Raw genomic sequence first — 20,207 nt, forward strand, 5'->3', positions numbered from 1 at the left:
GACAATAATATGCAGTTTGAACATGTGTTGATTGACATTTTTATGTTAAAATGGAAGACACTGGTGAAACTATGAGGATGTACAATAGATCTTTATTCATTTTCCACTCAATTTCCAGTGTCCTGAGCTATTTCTTGTGAACTGGATGAGCATTCTCGAACTGGAAAACCTTCCTTCTAGCTTTCATATGCTTTAGAATGCAAACACTAGACTGGCACCCATTTAATCGTTCACACATTTTATTCACCTGCCTCATGGTAGGGCCGGAAATCACTGAAGCCTTCATGCAACCTGCTCCACAGTGGTGCCAACAACCCTGGTGTAAACACTGCAGGGACACCGAGCTCCAGTTGGTGGCGGTGGGGGAGGGGCACAGGGCGGTGGTGAACTCACTTGGACAAGGCCACAAATAACCCACAGAGTGACTAAGAGTGCACAGCAGGACACCCAAGAGGTGAAAAGTCCGTTTTCCTTACTCCTGCTTTCAAATAATTGATTCTAAAAGCTGCCATGATTGGCTCCGCCCCCAGCCGGGATGACCGTTGGAACCCCACCCTCCACGCTGGCACGTGTGTTACTGGCTTCCCAAGCGGTCAGGCCTCAACAGATGCTCTGAGCAGCTGGAGGACAGTGGTGCGCATGCGGGGAGCCCCGCCCCTAGTGGGTGTGCACGTGCGTGCAGGGGTGTGGCCTTGCGGAGCTGTCCTTGGAGGTTGCTATGAAAGAGGAAAGCAACGGAGGATTGGGATCCCCTGGGAAGATTTTATGGCAAGGTCTTCTCAGCACTTTTGTGGTCCTCTCTTCTTAAAACTAGGGGTTGTGAGATGAGCCCCTGGGATTTTAAAATTGCAAACGTGAAATCCATTCATTTAGATATGACCCTTGTGAAAGAGTTTTGGAGAGCACCAGCCTAAGCACAGTATCTTCAAACTGGGGCAAGTGCTTTCACGCCCTTTGGGCTGCACTTTCTTGGGTTTCCTTAGTTTTTTTCTCCCCAGAAATAGTAGATTCTTTTTCCTAGCAAGCCTGATAGTTCCATTAAAGAACAATTCTAGTGAAGAATTTTAGACCTGAGAAACACTCTAAGAGCTACTGTCTCTTGGCTCCTCCATTCCTAGAGTTTTTCCAAATGAATTGATTCTGCTATAATGTTTTTACTTAGTGAGTTTTTTTTAAATACGTGGGGGTTCTTCAATAGATGTGGATTCATAGATGTTGCCTTTGCAGTGTTTTTGTTGTAACTTTGAGCAAGTTTTGACAGTTTGGGTCAATTCCAGTTGACATAGCATTCCCAAATTTTATTCTCCCCTCCTACTTTTCAGGAATATATTACACAATTTCAGTTGGAAAAAAAAATAGTAGTGGAATCAACGTACTGACTTGAGTTTGTTATACTTGCCAAAGAAATTTCAATCATCAGATTCTTTCACTGGTCATTCATTTCTACTGCATAGAATACCTCTGAAGATCCCTCACATCTAACACCACCAAAGGCTCTAAGCTCAGAGACTGAACATTCTACAAGACACAAACATTGTATCTCACCATACCGCTAATATTCCATGCTTGTGTAGAATATCATGTGTTTTCGGAGGTCTGTGATCCATATACAGATTTTTTTTTTCTCAGCAGTCAATACCACACCCCCAGTTTCTTGCAGGAATAGTCAGACATCATTGTCCAAAGGAGTTTTATCTATGCCCTTCTGTTGTCTGTCTCCCCAAGTTACATCTGGACTAATTTGATTATATCTGTGGTCTAGGATTTTGATATAGCACAAAAGTGATTATAGAATTGGAACTGGATAATTTTTCACAAGTTTTTGCAGGTTTTTATGTCAGTAGTCCAGAGAAGACTCATTGAAATTCTGTGTCAGAGCCATGAGTGAGAATCTTTTATTAACTACTGACTGACTAGACAAGAGGAGGAAGCAACAAGGAAACCTGCCTTTCTGGAGTGCCAGGGTACATTATCTTGCCACAGTATTCCCCTAATATGAAGCTATTGGTTAATAATTTAAAGTTTTCCATGATAAATGCTCAAGTCATGAGAAATGTCTCCAAACTGTGTATTTTTTCAACACTTAGTTTTTTTTTTTTTTTAAAGTTCACCATGATTTGCCTTGAATTGCTCTCACCTCATCTTCTCAGCTAAGGTCAAGGTAGAGTACACAGAATAGTTACCAAAGAGAATGAAAGAGAGAAGTGTTGCAGTTCTCATTGTGGCTCAGAAGTTACGAACCTGACTAGTATCCACGAAGACTTGGGTTCAATCCCTGGCCTCTCTCAGTGGGTTAAGGATCCAGTGTTGCCCCAAGCTATGGTGTAGATCGCAGATGTGGCTTAGATCCAGCATTGCTTTGCTGTGCCTGTGGCATGGGCCAGCATCTGCAGCTCCAATGATTCAACCCTTAGCCTGGGAACTTCCATATGCTGAGGTTGCAGCCCTAAAAGAAGAGAGAGGGAGGGAGGGAGAGAGAGAGAGAGAGAGAGAGAGAACCTGTAAGAAGACAGTTCTGTACTGCAGACCACTAAATGCCTTGGAAATATTAAAATGGATGAACACTGTGTAAGTCACTCCCTTCAAGTGGCCAAGAAAACACTCTCTGAAAGTACCAAACATAGACCATTTTCAAATTTAGAGTTAGAAAAAAAAACCCTTAGAAATCACAAGTAAATTGGTCAGGAGTTTAGAAATGCCTTTCCTACACAACTGCTAGAAAGAAGAGGAAAGAACCTGGGCCTGGCTTCAAAATTCAATGCCTTTCTTCAATAGCCACCATTTTGCATGCAACTTTTTTTTTTTTTTTTTTTGCAAGGAGCAAGAAACATTTAGCAGACAGTAAAGCTTGAAATTCAAGAGATTTGCTTGCAATCCTCTGAAGTCTTCACCTCTCATCTCCCTTGACCAATTTCCTACCAATCTTCTTCTATGAAACACAAATACTCTTTCATTTTGACACATAAACCCAGTGCTGAATGATAGCTCTTCCAAATCCCATATCATCAAAAGAGGCTGAAGGTGTGTGTGTGTGGGGGTGTGTGTGTGTGTGTGTGTGTGTGCAACTAGGGTGTCTTCTATTGGAGCCAAGTGGCACATTCAAGAATCTTTAATCCAGTTAAGGATTCTTACAATGAGTAATTAACAATTTAGTTTACTGTGCTATACTTTTTTTTGAAGAGTTGCCAGATAAAGTACGAGATCTAAGTTTAATAATAAATTTCAGATAAAAATGAAAAAATGTTCAGTAAAACTATGTCCAAAATATTGAATGGGAAATGATTATACTAAAACACAACATATTGTTTACCTGAAGTTCTAATTCATTTGGGTACTTACTATTTTAATTAAATACACCTGACCATTTTATTCTTTCCAAAACTTTTGATTTTAAGGGGTGTAGAAATTCTTGTTCTGGAAGTCTACTCCCATCTAGAAAGGAATCTCGTTAATGTAAGAAGATAGTCATTGTAAACATCTGCAAATGTATTGAAAATATATTAAGTTTGAATCAAAGAAAACCCTGCATTTTAAAAAATGCAAATATATTGCATTCTAAATTCTTTGCATAACACATCTATGGAAGGATTTAAATAAACACTACTTCCCTGTGGGAAAGAGGACTGGGTGGACAGGGGAAAGAGTTGGGAGGACGCATGACTCAACACTGCATATTCCATTTTGCACAATTGGATTGTGATCCATGAGAAGGTATTATTAGTTTAAAATATTAAATTATTTACAGGGAAAAAGTTAAATATTTAACAATAATAATTTCTGGTCTTGGACCTGTGGGCTGCACAACCACGTTTTTGATACACTGGGGCTCTCCAGAACAAAGGAATATTAGGCTGGTCCTGCTGGATATTGGTTGGAGCACAAGGACTTCTTCACTAGGAATTATATACCTACAGCCATGAACATATTGGATCTGCTGAGACGATCCTAATTTCAAATACTTTGTTCCATGGCACCATCACTACAGAAGTGTTTATCAGATGATAAATTGTGAATTTTGTTCAGAAAGTCTAGCCTCTGTTGAAGTAAGTTAAGAGCCAGATAGGAAGCAGAGTGGGTTGAGGGACAAAAAATTGGGTTGATGGATAAAGAAGTGAAAGGAAATATCAAGTCAAACCTTGGTGCTCTGACTCTGAAAACCAATTCATAGATTGCCTGAAGAGGCACTCAACAATTTATGAGTGATTTTTTTTCTATTTCTTTAATTTTGTATCTATATGAATGATAGATGTTCACTAAATTTATTGTGATGATCATTTTATGATTGTATGTAAGTGAAATCATTAAGCTCTATGCCTTAAACTTTAAAAAAAACTGAAAAAAGAGAGCTAATGGAATGAGTTAAATTTTTTTTTTTTTGTCTTTTGTTCTTGTTGTTGTTGTTGCTATTTCTTGGGCCACTCCCGCCGCATATGGAGGTTTCCAGGCTAGGGATTGAATCGGAGCTGTAGCCACTGGCCTACACCAGAGCCACAGCAACGCGGGATCTGAGCCGCCTCTGCGACCTACACCACAGCTCACAGCAACGCTGGATCGTTAACCCACTGAGCAAGGGCAGGGACTGAACCCGCAACCTCATGGTTCTAGTCGGATTCGTCAACGACTGCGCCACGACAGGAACTCCGGATTGAGTTAATATGAATGTATCAATATTGGCTCACTAGTTGTGACAAATGTGCCGTAACAATATAAGATCTTAACAAGAGGGGAAATTGGGTAGGGGGATACGCAAAGTCTTTGTATTATTTTGCAACTTACTCATACATCTAAAACTCTCCCAAAATAGAAGATTGATTTAAATACAAACATAAACAAATGAGTGAAGAAAAATGTACTGGAAATCATTGAAACGTCGCTTGTGATACGGGAACTTCATGGTATAGAAATAATTTTTCAGTGGAGTTATTTTAAAAGTTAATAGGGGAGTTCCTGGTGTGGCTCAGTGGTTAATGAATCCGACTGGGAATCATGAGGCTGCGGGTTCCATCCTTGGCCTTGCTCAGTGGGTTAAGGACCCGGTGTCGCGTGAGCCGTGGTGTAGGTCGCAGATGCGGCTCGGATCCCGCATTGCTGTGGCTCTGGTGTAGGCCAGCGGCTACAGGTCCAATTGGACCCCTAGCCTGGGAACCTCCATATGCCAGGGGAGCGGCCCTAGAAATGGCGAAAAGACAAAAAAAAAAGTTAATAGGAAGGTCACGTGGGATCAAGGCTGGGTTGGGGCGGGGTCAAGGCGTGGTGGGGGCGGGGTCAAAGCCTTGGCCAGGGCGGGGGCAGGGTCCAGGCCTAGGGCTGAGTCAGGCCAGGTTCAGGCCCAGGTCCACAACACTGACAATGGTCTCAGAGGCGAGGCTTCGACAAGTAGGAAGCCAGCCTGCGGCTCTCCTCTGGCTGCAGCTGGTGCTGCTCCGCCATGGTCGCCCACCACCACCCTAAACCTGCGAGGGTCCTGGGCCGACCCCGGCCCAGCTCCTGCAGCCGTGCGAGCGGTGGAGGGTGGGCCTCTGACTCCGGAAGCACAGCCATTGGCCTGGGCAGCCACAGGTGTGTGGGGGCCTCTGTGTGGGGCTGAGAAGGTGGGCCTGCAGGGCCTGAGGGGGCTTGACTGTGACCAGGGCTTGGTGCCCAGGGTCACTGAACCTCTTCTTTTGTTTGCGGTCAGGTCCATCTAACCAGGCAGCCCAGAGACCACCTTAACACAGGTGGGTCACAGGACCCCTACTGAGGGGCCTCTGGGATGGAAACTGCCCCAGGACCCTTGTGGGGCTGTGCAAGTGGGCACTGGCAGGGTCCGGCCTGAGGCTGGGTGGAGGAAAGCCCAGGACTGCTGAGTGAGGAGCCCTGAGTCCCTGGGGCCCAGGCCCTAGAGCAGGATGTCTGCTCTAGGGGCCCTGGCCTCACCCCTGCCCTCAGGTGTGGGTCCTAGAACCATGGCTGTCTTCATTAGCCCACTCCCTCTTATTTATTTAATTTTTTGGCCACTGCATAGAGTGTTTTTTAATCAATTAATTTCTTTTTTTCCGCTGCTGGCCGCGGCTTAATGTGGGATTCCCAGTTCCTGGACCAGGCATTGAACCCTGGCCGTAGTGGTGAAAGCACCAAGTTCTAACCACTAGACCACCAGGGAACGCCCACCCCTCTTATTTATAAATGGAGAATCCTGAGTCAGAGGCAGGGAGTGACTTTCCCCAGGTTGATGCTGAAGCTCAGTCTCTGTGGACATGCTCTGAATTGAATCTCAGAGACAGAGTTGTGGGTGAAGTAGAAAAGAACAGCTTAATTGCTTTGCCAGGCAGAGGGGGCCACAGTGGGGTAACAGCCTCAAGGCTGTGTGCCCCCACCTCGAGGGCTGAGTGAGGTTCAAAGAGCAGGGCTTGATCAGCTTGTAGACTTTCTTCGGATTGGTGGGTGGTGAGGTACTTGGGAGTCAACCTCATCCACCTTTGGTTCCACCTTGTTTGGGTCTATGTGCTTGTGTGCAGCATATAGGTAACTTCTTCCACCTGGTGGGGTTTCAGTATCTGCAAAACATTTCCAAGGACATGGCTCAGAATATTATCTATAGTCCTTGAGGAGGAGCTAAATATTCTTACTCTGTTTAATCGTTAAAATATTATTTTGCTTTGCTTGACTGTTTTCCTTTCTTCCTGCACTTTTCCACTTCTCCAGGTAAATGTACTCTGTGACTAAAGTTTTCTACAGACAAAAGGCAGGCAGAGGACATGGGTGGGGGTCTATTAGGGGAGGGCCTCATGGGGTCCTGCTAAGTTCCATGGTCACACATCACCCCAGACTCCTGCCTGCAGATCTGCTTCTCTAAGATACTGGGGCAAAGTGGAGGGGCACCGGCCCTTAGAAGCTATGATTTGAGTGTATAATGTTGGCAACTTCGGAGACCTTGAGTTGTTGTGGTGTGTTAGTTCAGGGAAATAAGGCCTGGCACATGGCCAGCCTTTGGCAGACTGCCTCAGTGATGTCCAGCTCAGCGGAGATGCTGCCATGAGCTGTTGCCACCTTTGGTCACCCTTGGCATCTCACCACAGCCCTGGGCCTTCATGCTCAGAAAGCCTGCTCCATTGTGCTCTGCTGTCAAATTCTCACTGGCAGCTGGTAAAGGCAGAGTCCAGGCAGCCGTGTCCTTTTGGCCAGGCCACTGGACACTTGCCCTTGATTTTCCCATCTGTGAAGTGGAGGGGGCCTCCCTGGTAGTGGCATTTGGGGTCTCACCCATGTCTCTATTGTAGGTGGCAGGGGAGTCTCCACAGCGTGCGGGAAACCCAAGGTGATGTGGCGGATCTCTGGTGGTCAGGATGTGGTGGCTGGCCAGTGGCCATGGCAGGCCAGCCTGATGTACCAGGGCTTGCATGTCTGTGGAGCTGTCCTCATCAACTCCCGCTGGCTGGTTTCTGCTGCCCACTGCTTTCTCAAGTGAGTCCTCTTTCCTAGGGTGCCAGCAGAGGCACTGGCAGGGGAGGAGATGGAGGGGATGAGGTGTGAGGGTGTCCCACCCCGGCTCCTCTGGGCTTTCCTCTGGGGCTGTCTGTGGCCCACAGGTCCATGTCATTCCTGCCTTTGACCTGTGTACCTTCTACCTGGACTGTCCTCCTGGCTGCCTTTCCCAGACCCTCCCCAGACTCTGCCCTCAGCCCCTGGGCCTGTCTCCCAACACAGATGTGCCCCAGAAGAGTAGCAGTGTCCATTCTGGCTGCCATGCAGTGTGGACCAATCTCAGATCACAGTTTCTCAAGGTCCCCACATTTCCAGGTTTCTGAGTCTAGGCAGGGACATGGGACCTCATGTCTGGCGAGCAGCTGAATGGCTCTACTTTTTACTCTTGCAAAACTGTGTGCCCAGGAGGAATCATGGTCACTAGTGTGCATGTGGGAGATGTGGTGCCAGGCTGTGCGGGTGGGAGATGGGGCACCCTGGGAGAGTGATGTGGCTGCTCAGGAGTCTGACACACCTGGCGCTCCTGGGTCTGCTCAGTGCCCAGCTTGTGAACAGATGAGGAGGCATCCCCAGGGAGTTGGAACATCACAGCCCAGGTCTGGGAGCTGGAGCTTTGGGAGCTCAGAATCTGATCAGCACCTACTCTACGGGAGCAGCTGTGTTCAGGGCAAATGCAAGGTTCTGTTTCCTACACTCAGTTGCTCCTTTACCTTACAGATCTTTGGCAAGTGCTTCTAACTGAGCGGAGAAACAGCTATTTGGCAGGAAGGTGGTTAAAGGAGGGAGGGGTCAGGAGAATTGTGGGGCCATAAGGTGGGTTGTAGGAGCCTTGGGAAGGTAAAAGTAGAGCTGGGATCAATCCAGAACATCTCCTGTAAACAATCCAAGGGCCTTCATTTGATGAGCCCACCAAAGACCTTTCCCGCACAAGGATTCAATACTCCTCTGATTCTTGGATATGGTGGAGAAACCATATGTCTGAGGTTGTAAGTAGAATATCAGTCTCAAGAAAGAAGTGCTCCTGAACTTTAGGAATGCAGAGACCAAGGCTGGCACCATGGGGGGGTGCAGGGGTCCAGGTGGATGTCAGCAGTTAGATGAATATGCAGGGGAAGAGACCTAGCCCACACTCAGGGATGATGGTGACAGCATGCTCTTCCTCCTCCAGAAAATCCCATGCTCCAGAGAACTACCGGGTCCTGTTAGGAAGCACGCAGCTGTTTGAACACACTCAGCACACCCTGGAGATGTCCGTGAGCCAGATTGTCATGCACCCAGACTTTGAGAAGCTTCATCCCTTCGGAAGTGACATAGCCATGTTGCAGCTGCTCTTTCCTGTGAACTTCACTTCCTACATCATCCCTGCCTGCCTCCCAGCCCCTGGCTTGCAGCTGCTTAATAATGCATCCTGCTGGATAACTGGCTGGGGGATGCTCAACGAGGAAAGTGAGGGGGTAGGGGAGAGGCTGGGGTGGGAGGGCAGATAAGGGGGAAGCGAGGAGGAGGAAGAAGGGAAGTAGGACAGAGGAGGGGAGGAGGGAAGTAGGGCTCCCCAGGCAAAACAACCGCTGGACCTTGGTCCACTGTGCCTCATTTCCAGAGGACTGGACCATTCTGGCTCTAGTTCTGAAAGTGTGTGATTCTAAAATTCAGTGTTCCCTATGTGGAAAGCTCTGAAAATCTGTTGACTGTTGGATGTTAAGAACTCAGGTTCTTGGAATCTGTCAGCTTCTTGATTTCAAGGCCTTAATCAACTATAGATCTAAGATGACTTGATTCAACTCAGAGGTCCTGCTTGGGGCCTGGCCCCTTCTAGGCCACTGAGGAACCAAGATTTCCCATTGGAGGCACTTAGGAAAAATGGAAAGAAAACATATTTATAATTTCTGACCTGTGAGCCTCCAAGGTCAAGTTAGAATGACTACAACTTAAGAGTGTTTCACTCTTTGAACCTCACTTTGCACTTCTCCCAACCCAGGTCAACTGTCTACTTTGTGGGTTTATTAGGTGAACTGAGTAACACAGAAAAAGTTTGTGTTTTTCTAAGATTGAAAGGGAAGAAATGCAGGCAAAAACTCATGAGTAAGAGTCTTTATTAAAGAAAAGAGTGTTTATGGTTGGGCACAATCTTATGTGGCAGAATTAGGGGGAAAAGAATGTGTATTTGCAATTATTTGTAAGGTTGTAATTTGGTAGGTGTTTCTCAGGATAGGAGATCAGATTTTGATAAGACCCTGTCTTCACTGGGTGGGATGTGCCAGCATTGCTGGCCCTTCTCAATAGTGTATCAGTAACAATCCCCAACCACAGGACAGACAACCAGGTCCCCAGCATTGTCACACACACACACACACACACACACACGCACACACACACGCACGCACGCACACACACACACACACAGTCTGGTTCTTCCTTGAGGACAGGGACTCTGTCTTTCTTGTTTTAATATCCCAGCCTATGCCCCAGGGCCTGGCAGCGGGGTAGGTGGCAATGCTGCCACCCTGGTCCTGTAGACCACCCGTTCTTGCATGGACCTCCAGACTGGTCTGCTAGCTCCCACCCTGTGTGCCCTACTTTAGTCTCCACACAACTGCCTGAGTGTTTGCTTTGAAGCAGGTGTTGTGCCAGTTCCCTGCTCTTTCTCCTCAGTGCCTTCTCATTTATGCTTAGAAAACTGTCCAAATGTCCTACCTTGGCTCTCAGGCCCTGTGCAATGTTGGCCCCCATTCCTCTCTGCTCAGCTCCCACTCCACCCTCACCCAGGCCATCCCAGCCACCAGGCCCCTTCCTGCCTTGAATATCCTGAGGCTGTCCCCACCTCAGGACCTTTACCTTGGCTGTTTCCCCAGCCTCACAGGCTCTCCCTGCTAATCTGGGTGACTCATTTCTTTGATATACAACTCAGCTCCTCCTCTGAAGAGTTTTCCTTGATGTGAAACCTAAAACAGGCAATGCATAATGTCACATTTCCCTGTTGTATTTCCTTACCACACTTCTCAGAGCTAAATAATCCTACTTATTTACTTCACTTACCCTGTTTCCCCAACTAAAAATGTTCCCCTCTATCACTAGTGTCTAAACAATAGCTAACCTGAAGACAGATGAATAAATGAGTGATTGAATGAGAGGATGGATGGAGGATGGATAGGAGGGAAGATGAGTGCATGGAGGGGAAGATGGTTGAGTGGGTGGGAAGAGGGATGGAGAGAGTGGATATATTGATTGATGGAGGGAGAATGGGGAGATAGATCCAAAGATGGATAGGCCAGCAGATAGATGGAAGGGTGAGTGGATGAATGGGGCATGAGACAAGTTGGGTAGATGATGGACGGAGGAATTAGTGGAGGGAAGGAAAGGTAATGACTGACAAATGGAAGTGGAAAGGATGGTTTGTGAGAGGGTAGGTGGGTTGGTGAATGGTTGCTAAGCATCAGTGATTGGCATGCATTGCTAGGATTTGCCTTTTTTCTTTATGGACTACGAGTGGTGTGGTCTATTGCTATGCGAGAGGTGGTGGGAATAGGATGAGTTTGGAAAAGTTTGAGAAGCAGGGGAGGCCTTATTAGGCATAGGTAGAAGACTGATAGAGAGCTGAAAGCTCAGCTTTGCTGAGAAAACCCTATGATGCAGGGGTGGTGGTGAGCAGTAAGGCAGAAGAGCCTGTAGCTAAGCTCTAGCAAACTTCACTGACTTCCTTCTTATCCTCACAGCGCCTCTGCCCACACCCTTCCATCTCCAGGAGGCTAAGGTGGGCCTCATTGAGAACCAGTTCTGTAATCTGGTATATGGACACAGGCTCAGCAAGAACTTCTCCGTGTACGAGGAGATGCTGTGTGTTGGGGACTTCTCTACAGGAAAGGCCATCTGCCATGTGAGTGAGGTCATTTCCCTTCTTCCCTGGCCTGTTCTCAGGGCCTCAGTTTCCATGGTGGGAGGCTGTGTTGCCTCCACTCTCTTTGTGGAGACCCCTGGTACCTTCTGTTTCGTCCCTCTACCTATGTTCCCAGGCTCTATCTCTTGGTAGTGTCCCCCAGGCTAGCCCCTTCCTCAGCCCATTGCACAGGAGGACAACTACTACTGGCAGGACACTCCAGCAGTATCTATTCTGGAGGCATATTTTAAAACCTTTATTGAAATATACATACAGAAGAAGGCATTCATACTCTTTCCCTACGTGTGTAGTTGGATGAACTTTCACAGTGCTACACCCCAGGTGGCCAACACTCCTCTCCCCTTCTTGTCACCAACACTCAATGGAAACTCTCATCTTCACCTTAACACTTTATATTAGATTCTGAATTTTCCATAAGTAGAACTTATTTCCAGTTGTCAGATTTTCACGTCTTAACATTATGTTTGTGAGGTCCATCCACACTGTCACATGTAGGTATAGTTTGTTCAGCCTCATTGCCCTGCAAGACACTATCGTGTGAATTGAATTTGATGGGCAGTTCTGCTCTCAATGGATATTTTAGTAGCTTCCAAGTTTTTCATTTCATTTCACACCCAGAGGTTTTCTATTTGATTTCACAGAAGCCGCTGAGGAGAACTGTTAGATTAAAAGCTATCTGCATGTTCAGCTTTGGCAGATGTTACCAAACATCTCCGGAGGGGTTGCACCAGTTCCACACATTCCAGCAGTGGCTGAGAGTTTACAAGCTCACCAACACTTGGCACTTTCCATCCTTCCTAATGGTGATGATTTATTGTGGTTTGCATTTTCCTGATGACGGATGAAATATACTTCCGTATGTTTATTGCCGTTGAATATCTTCTTCCTAATTTACCTTCCGTTTTTTTCCCCCTGTGTCTTTTTCTTTAGGGGCTGTTGGTACATGTGTCTATGATATACATTCCAGACATGAGTGTACTGTTGAATTGTGAAGATGTCTATCCACTCTCTGTAGTGTCCTATTTTAGAAGTGGGCAAACAGGCCCAAAGAGGGAAAGCACTCCCATAAAATAAGGAGGGCCTGCGTGTTCTGACTCCAAGCTTCACCTGGCCTCCAGGCCTTCACCACATCCCCTCAGGGCCCAGCACCCTGAGCTGGCATTGGCTGCCAAGCTCTTACACAGATGGCATCGTGGAGTGGAGGGCAGAGGGTGAGGGTTCTGGAGTTAGAGGCACTGCTCTGCCCTTGGGTGGTCTTTTCACCATCTGAGCCTGTGTCTTATTCACGGTGTAGGAGTCTGAGGCCTCCTTCATGGGATTGTTGAAAGGGTGGTGTAGGGGGTTGGATAGTGTCCCCTAAGTTTGTATCCATTTGGAATCTCAGAATGTGACCTTCTTTGGAAATAAGTCTTTGCAGCTGTGATTAGTTAAGGATCTTGAGATGTGACCATTGTAAATTTCAAGTGGGCCCTGTACCAATGACTTGTGTGAAGAGGGCTAGACACAGAGACACTTGCTTTCAGCCTTCCAGCTTCCAGAACCGTGAGAGGATACATTTGCATTGTTTTTATAGTTACCCAGTTTGTGGCACTATGCCTTGGCACCCCAGGAGATGCACACAGGAGGGACAAGATGACTGGGATTGTGACTTTAGCCTAGCCCATGAGAAGGCCACATGGATAGCTATCTTCATGGCAGGCCCCTGAGCTGCTGGTAGAAGGCAGACCCATATTTCTTGGTTCCCAGTTCTTAAACAGTAGTATAGATTTGTAGCTGCCTGGCCTGGTCTGACCTCCTCACAGAGCCAGCTCCACCCAGAAGTGGAACAAGTGTTCAGCCCCCACCCTGCCCAGTCCACATCCGGCTGTCACCATGGACCTCCCTTACAGCCTTGTCCACCTCCCTTCTCCTGCAGGAATTATGCCAATGGAGCTCAAGGCCAGAGCCTTGTGTCTGCTCACCTGCTGGATATTCGTAGTGCCCCTCGACCCCACTCTTCCGCTGGTTTCTCTCCAGGCTGAGAATACCCCTGAGCTGGACACTCGGGAGTCCCAGCAAATGACCCCCCTCCTGCCTCCCCTTTCACCTACCACCGCCTGACTGAGAGATTCCACCTAGATTCATCTTCTGCCATGTCACCTGCTCTGGACCCCACCCTCCAACCTGGGGCTCCCATCTCTCCCTACAAGGGCCCCTCCCTCTGCACAGGGGGTCCAGAAACAGGTCTGAGGAGAGAGAGCCTGCCAAGGCACTCAATGCTCAGACTGTGGGGCAAGACAGACCTGGTTCCATTGACTGGGATTGTGGCCTTAGCTAAGTTTCCTCACCCATGAAATGGAATTGCTCATGGCCTCCACTGAAGAAGGTTCCTATAGAAATGCAGCACTGTGCCTGGCATTCAGTAGGTACTTAACAAGTTTTGGCTTCCAGTCTCCTGACCTGGTTTGCCTCCCTCTCTCTGGATTGTACCTGGCTTAGACCCAACCTCTTGCTGAAGGTGGAATTCACTGCTCCGGCCCTGCCCAACACAGACACACACACACACACACACACACACACACACACACACACACACACACACACACATGCATGCACATGCATACACATGCAAGAGTGCACACGCAAGGTTTGCTTTGTATCTACAGTAGTGCAAACTGTAGCTCACGTTTCATGTGATACCTTAGATTTGGGGTTTCTCCCTTCTTCCCTTCCTTTCTTTCTTCCTTCCTTTTCCTTCCTTTCTTTTATTCCTGCCCTACCTGCAGCATATGGAAGTTCCCAGGCTAGGGGTTGAATGGAAGCTGCAGTTTCCAGCCCTTGCCACAGCCACAGCAATGCCAGATCTGAACCACTTCTAGGACCTATGTCACAGCTTGTGGCAATGCCAGATCCTTAACCCACTAGGCAAGGCCAGGGATTGAACCTGCATCCTCATTTGTACTAGTCAGGCTCTTAACCTGCTGAACCACAATGGGAACATCTCTTAATTTTTTAAAGACCTCCAGAGTCCACCTTAAAGAATATAGAAACAATAATGAAAAGTCAGGTAGCGCAGTTAACCTTGGAGGAAATTTATTCGTTTAGTCGCATCACCACCTCTCAAGGGGCGCCCCCTGAGGCTATGAGAGCTGTACCGACATCTGCCCTAGAAAAGTGGATGCAGCAGAACAGATGGTCCCAGAGGAGGCTCTCTCCTGCCTTCTGAGAGCTCTCCAGGGGTCAGGAGGCTATTGGAGCCTGACTCAGAATCCGTCATCATTTCCGCAACTGCATGGGTCCCCTGTGTGAATCCCTGAGGGCTGCAGTGAACAGGGAAAGGCCTTCCACTGGCCTCACACAGCTGGGAGGGGGTCCACCGTGCAGAGGGCTGAGGCCACCCCAGGTGGGGACCACAGAGGGGAAGGGCTGAAGTAATGATGGCACGTTCCCAAGAAGGTGCCTTACTTGGAGCTGCTGTGACAAATCCCCTCCAAGTGAATGGCTAAACCCACGGAAATTTATCTTATATTTCTGGAGGTCAAAAGTCTAACATCAAGGTGTTGGCCAGGTGGGTTCCTTCAGGAGGCTTTCCTAGGGGAGAATGTTTTCTTGGTTTTCCCAGCTTTTTAGAGGCCACCCTCATTCCCTGGCTCACAGCATTTCCGTCCTCAAAGTGCAACACCTCTGACTCTGCTTCCGTCACATCTTCTGCTCTGACTCTGACCTCCTGCGTCTCTCTTTCCTTATGAGGATCTTGATTACATTGGACCACCCAGAGAATCCAGGAAAACCTTCTTAGCTCAAGAGCCTCAACTCCATCACTGCTGCAGAGTCCCCTTTGCCACATGAGCTAATAGCCACAGGTTCCAGGGGTGAGGATGGGCATCTCTGAGGGGTGTTTTTGGCCACCACACCATGTACCCTTCGCTCTCCTTCAACCTGCCACTTCCCCCACCCCGCCCTCTCAGCTGGAGATCTTGCTTGTTTCACTGAGAACCCCAAAAGCAGCCAATCAGACTAGAGTCATTCGTCCTGACAACCCTACACACCGTCTATCCCAGCGTCTTCCCTCTCTCCTCAGCCTCAAGTTCCATCCCTGCCATGCCCAGAGTCTCTCCTGCTCCATGTCCTCTGACGCCCCTTCCACGGCTCCTGTGTAAATGCGCACCATCTACTGCTCAGTTTCTTTACCTCCCTTCCCCCAAAGACTCCTCCCAACAGTCCTGAATCTAACCCACTCCACCTAGGAGTGTCCCCAGCTTGCTATCCAAAACCTCAAGGCCACCATCCCCAATAGCTTGTCTCACCAGAACCACCTGTGGATCTGAGTCCTCCTCTCACTTGGCACTTAAGCAAGTCTCCCTCCTGTTTCCTGGGCCCAGGCACTCACCAGATGCTCTGCTCTATGCCTGGTCCCCTCCCCTCCCACCTCTAAATGCTGGGGCCCCAGGGCTCCATGCTCAGCCTGCTTCTATCCCTCTGCACTTCCCCCATGGTTAATGACAGAAAGGCTCAGATTTGACAGGTCCTATAGGCAGCTTCAAACTATTGTTCCAAATCTGACTGTTCTTACCACCTGGCCCCTCTCCATCAGTAATCTCTCCTGTAGCTGCCTCCCAGCTGGTTCATTCTCCACACAGCACTGGACTGATCCAGGCACTAGACATGACCTAGACAGTTCTCCATGGGGATCAAATCCTACCCTCTGCCATAGGCCCTGAGACCCCTCGTCCCATATACTTTCCTCACTCCCCACATGTCACTGCTCTTCCTCCCACCCACCTGGCATATCCCTCCTTCCCTGGTCTGCACTTACTCCTCCCAGTGCTCCTGCTTCAGAAAGTTTAGTTGTTTCCCGCTTGGAAACTCTACCTTGTGTTTCCTAGTGCAAGAAGAGTAGCCTTTCACCTCCACTTGATGAAGTGCCCTTCCCTTCCTGTCCTGACCCTTCCATGGCTTGTTTCCACATGTCACATCTGCCAATGGCAGGCTGGTTGGCTTATTTACAAAAGCACCACAAAGGAGGAGACCCTGTGCCCAGGGCAGAGGATTCCTGGCTGCTTGCTGCACATGTTGAATGGGTAAGTGGAGGAGCAGCAAGCGTGACTAAGGCCCCTGCCCCTCTACCCCCAGCCACAAGGACCAGACCCTCCCTTTGGCTGATGACATGAGGAGATTTCCAACCAGATGGCCCTGCCCTGAGAGCATGAACTCTAGTAAGTCCCAGCAGATTTCTTTCTAACCCCCACCGACTCCCTGAGCAATACAGGTTGCCTCTGCCAGGCCAGGGTATGGGCATCTTCTGAAATTGCTCAACCAAGGTGTTGAAAGTAAACCAAATGACTAAATGAATGAAAAATGAAGAGGGTCCAGGTAAGGGGTGTGCTGGTGCAGCCCAGGGTCTTGCAAGAGCTGAGGTCTGCAGGGGCTTGAGCTGGCCAGCCTCCACACCCAGACCAACTCTCTTGGGCACTGTAGGTGTAGCTGTCCCTTCTCTTCCTTGGACAGTGCCTTGTCAGGTATATCCAGGCGGTCTCTGGGCACAGGGGTCCATATGATCATAGACTGAAACCTGTGATTGTCCTGAGGGTCAATCAGGAGCTTCCTAAATCATGATGCCATTGCCTCCCTGCATGGCTTAAACAGGCTGGTCTGCTGTGGGATGCTGGTGTTTGGACCTTCCCAGAAGTCCACCTGAGGGACCTAGATGGCAGAGACTCCTCTGACCTAACTCAGTTGCTCACAGTAACTCCCCTCTCTTTCCTAGGGCGATTCCGGGGGGCCCCTCATCTGTGACCTCCTCAGTTCATGGGTTCTGGTGGGGCTGGCCAGCTGCGGCTTGGACTGCCGACATCCCACCTACCCCAGCATCTTCACCAATGTCAGCTACTTCTCCCATTGGATTGACGAGATCCAGAAGTGCACACCCCTCCCTGAGCCCATGGCCCCTCCTCCTCACACCCAGGTTCCATCCCAGTCTCTGCAGGCTGCTGGCTCGCCTGGGCCTGGCACAGCCTTTGTGCCTTCAGAGACCTGGACCCTGCTGCTGTTTGTGCTCCCGGTCCCGTGGCAGGCCTGGTGCTGACCCGCCCAGCTCCTGTGCTCCTGTCTCTGCCTCAGAGTCCAGTCTCTTCTCTGGAAACTGCGGCCCCTCCCCCACCAGCTCCATCAGCTTTCCATGGCCCCATCTTGGCATTTCCGTCCAACAGTGGCCACCCCACAAACCAAGCCTGCAATCCCAAATAAACAAATGAAAGACTCCTCCTGCTCCTGCCTTGGGGCCCTACAGCCCCTCCTGACCTCCATCCGTACCTCTTCCATTGAGGTCCACTGTCTGACTCCCTGGACAAGGAAACAGGCCCTGGCAGAGAAGCTGTCTCAGGAGGAAGGCAGGGGTGAGGATGCTGGTGGAGCCCAGCTGGGGACAGAGAGGGTGTCTTCACTTGCAGGCTCCATCCTGTGGTGGGAGTGTACAGGCCTTCAGAGAGAGTATATCAGTCAGCTCCAGCTGCCATCACAAATCCCACGGGCAATGGGGCTTAAACAACAAGAATGTATCAAGTAACTGTTGAGATCAAGATATGCGCATGGTTGGTTTGCCCTGAGGCCTCTCTCCCTGGCTTCTAGATGCCCATCTTCTGCCTGTGCCCTCACATCAGCATCCCTCTGTGTGTTTCTGGGTCTAAATTTCCCCTTTTTATAGGGGCACCAGTCATATTGTATTAGGGGCCACCTTAGTGACCTCATTTTAGCTGTTTCTTTAAAAACTCTCCTCTAGGTGTTCCCGTTGTAGTGCAGCGGAAATGAACCTGACTAGTATCCATGAGCGTTCATGATTGATCCCTGGCCTCGCTCACTAAGTTAAGGATCCAGTGTTGCTGTGAGCTGTGGTGTAGGTCACAGACAAGACTTAGAACTGTCATTGCTGTGGCTGTGGTGTAGGCCTGCAGCTGCAGCTCTGATTTGACCCCGAGCCTCAGAACTGCCATATGCTGTACCTGCACCTCTTGAAAATGAGCAAGTTCCCCTAAAAAAAGGACCCTTAGCTACATCCGTGGACCATCCTTGCTCTCTCCTGCCTACTGCTGAGTAGGAAAATGTTGGGGATCCAGAACTCCTCCAATGACTGGTGTGCTAGCAATAGCTTCTGTGACAGCAGGAAGCTGCTCCCCCCCAGGCAGAGGCGGTCAGGGGACCGTAGGTGATGGCTCTGTGCTCTGTGCCCCCTTTCAAACCCTTTGCATCCCTGCCATCTGAGGAAGGCAGGCAGTGCCTGGGAAATCACCCTGGTTACAGATGCGTCACTTGGCCTGTGTGGCAAGAGGTCACCTGTGAGCCAGATGGCCCGAATCCCCTCTGGAACACACTGCTCCATACCCACCACTTAAAAATGCCCTTCAAACAAAGCACATTGGCTGCACAATTGTAACAGCTGTATCGTTAAGATATGATGTCTGTGATTTAGAAAAGGGTTACTCCTTGCCTTGTTCTTAGAGAAACATACCATGATTTGGTAAGGAGAAGAACACAGACTAGGCGGCCCATAGCCTCTGTCAAGTGTGTTCCTTCAGCCAATGCTCTGGTTCCATGTTGAGGGTTTTGGGGTTGAGCCTTTCCCTGTTGTCAATGGGCAGGCTTCCCCTTGGTGTATATCATATGCAAAGGTTGCCCAGCACCTGCCTCTATTTCAGACAAGCTCCAGTCATGCTGCCGCTGGAATTAGGAACCTCCTTTACCCACCCTGTGGACAGTGGTCATTTCTCTGATTCTGTGAGTGTATCATCCATTAAACCACTATTGATTTTATTTATTTATTTTTTGTCAAGTTAGGCTCCACCTACAGCACATAGATTCCCTGGCTAAGGGTCAAATGTGAGATACAGCTGATTCTATTGAATGAAATTTCTATTAATTTCTCTTTCATTCTTTTTCTTATTCTTTTTTTTTGTGTGTGGGGGGGTGTACTCTCAACATATGGAAGTTCCCAGGCTAGGGGTGGAATTGGAGCTCCATCTGCTGGCCGATGCCACAGCTACAGCAATGCAGGATCAAACCTACATGACACCTACACCACAGTCATGGCAGCACCGGATCCTTAACCCACTGAGCAAGGCCAGGGATTTTACCCATGTCCTCATGGATAGAAGTTGGGTTCATTACCTCAGAGCTGTGACAGGAACTCCCTCTATTTCATTCCTTTTATGGCTTGAAGAACATTAGTGTAATTCCTCATTTACAGTCCAAGCACCTTAATGTTAATCTTAGACTTTTTTCGGTTTTGTTTTTGTTTTTTTTTCCTTTTTTGGGGGGCCACATTCATGGCATATGGAAGTTCTTTGGAACAATGCTGGATACCTAACCCTCTTCCCCACAGCAGGAAATCTATTCCTAGTCTTTTTAAAATCCTAGGTCTTGCTCTTCCTAAAGCTATTTGGGTGTTGATGCCAGTAGGCTGGTGAGGTTAGCATCAGGAAGTTTGACAAGATGCAACACTCAGAGTTCCCATCACGGCTCACTGGAAACAAATATGAAACAAATCTCCACCTTGTGGATGTTGGTAATTTCTATGATTCTGTGAATGTATTGTCCATTAAACCACGGTTTGATTATTATATTGATTGATTGATTGTCATTTTAGGGCCACACCTGCAGCATATGGAAGATCCAGCCTAGGGGTCAAATCAGAGAATGCCAGATCCAAGCCACATCTGTGACTTACATCACAGCTCATGTTAACACTGGATCCTTTAACACATTGAATGAGGCCAGGGATTGAACCTGCATCCTCATGGACACCAATCAGATTCTTCATCTGCTGAGCCACATGGAATCTCCCTAAAATATTATTTGGTTATGGTCTGTTCAACTT

General features: G+C 48.5%; 1 protein-coding gene across 1 annotated transcript; it reads left to right on the forward strand.

Moving 5' to 3' along the window:
* Nucleotides 1–510: 510 nt before the first annotated feature.
* Nucleotides 511–19,950, forward strand: LOC146396350 (putative serine protease 47). Its single transcript, XM_084995481.1, has 6 exons — nt 511–592; nt 5,413–5,559; nt 7,260–7,443; nt 8,633–8,910; nt 11,178–11,338; nt 17,106–19,950. Exons 1-6 carry the CDS (start codon nt 511–513, stop codon nt 17,421–17,423), a joined length of 1,170 nt encoding a protein of 389 aa, XP_084851607.1. The 3' UTR covers nt 17,424–19,950.
* Nucleotides 19,951–20,207: the final 257 nt, after the last annotated feature.

This window comes from Sus scrofa, chromosome 14 (genome assembly GCF_054392235.1).
Source record: "Sus scrofa isolate SSC_HxYL_T2T_F1_AM1 chromosome 14, Sscrofa_HxYL_maternal_Yorkshire_Landrace_v2.0, whole genome shotgun sequence".
NCBI lineage: Eukaryota > Metazoa > Chordata > Mammalia > Artiodactyla > Suidae > Sus > Sus scrofa.

Bases quoted from the DNA above. Each gene is read 5' to 3' on its own strand.
- LOC146396350 (XM_084995481.1), top strand. From the start codon at position 511: ATGATTGGCTCCGCCCCCAGCCGGGATGACCGTTGGAACCCCACCCTC. The intron at 8,911-11,177 runs GTGAGGGGGTAG...TTATCCTCACAG, and splicing joins GGGGATGCTCAACGAGGAAA to CGCCTCTGCCCACACCCTTC. The intron at 11,339-17,105 runs GTGAGTGAGGTC...TCTCTTTCCTAG, and splicing joins CAGGAAAGGCCATCTGCCAT to GGCGATTCCGGGGGGCCCCT.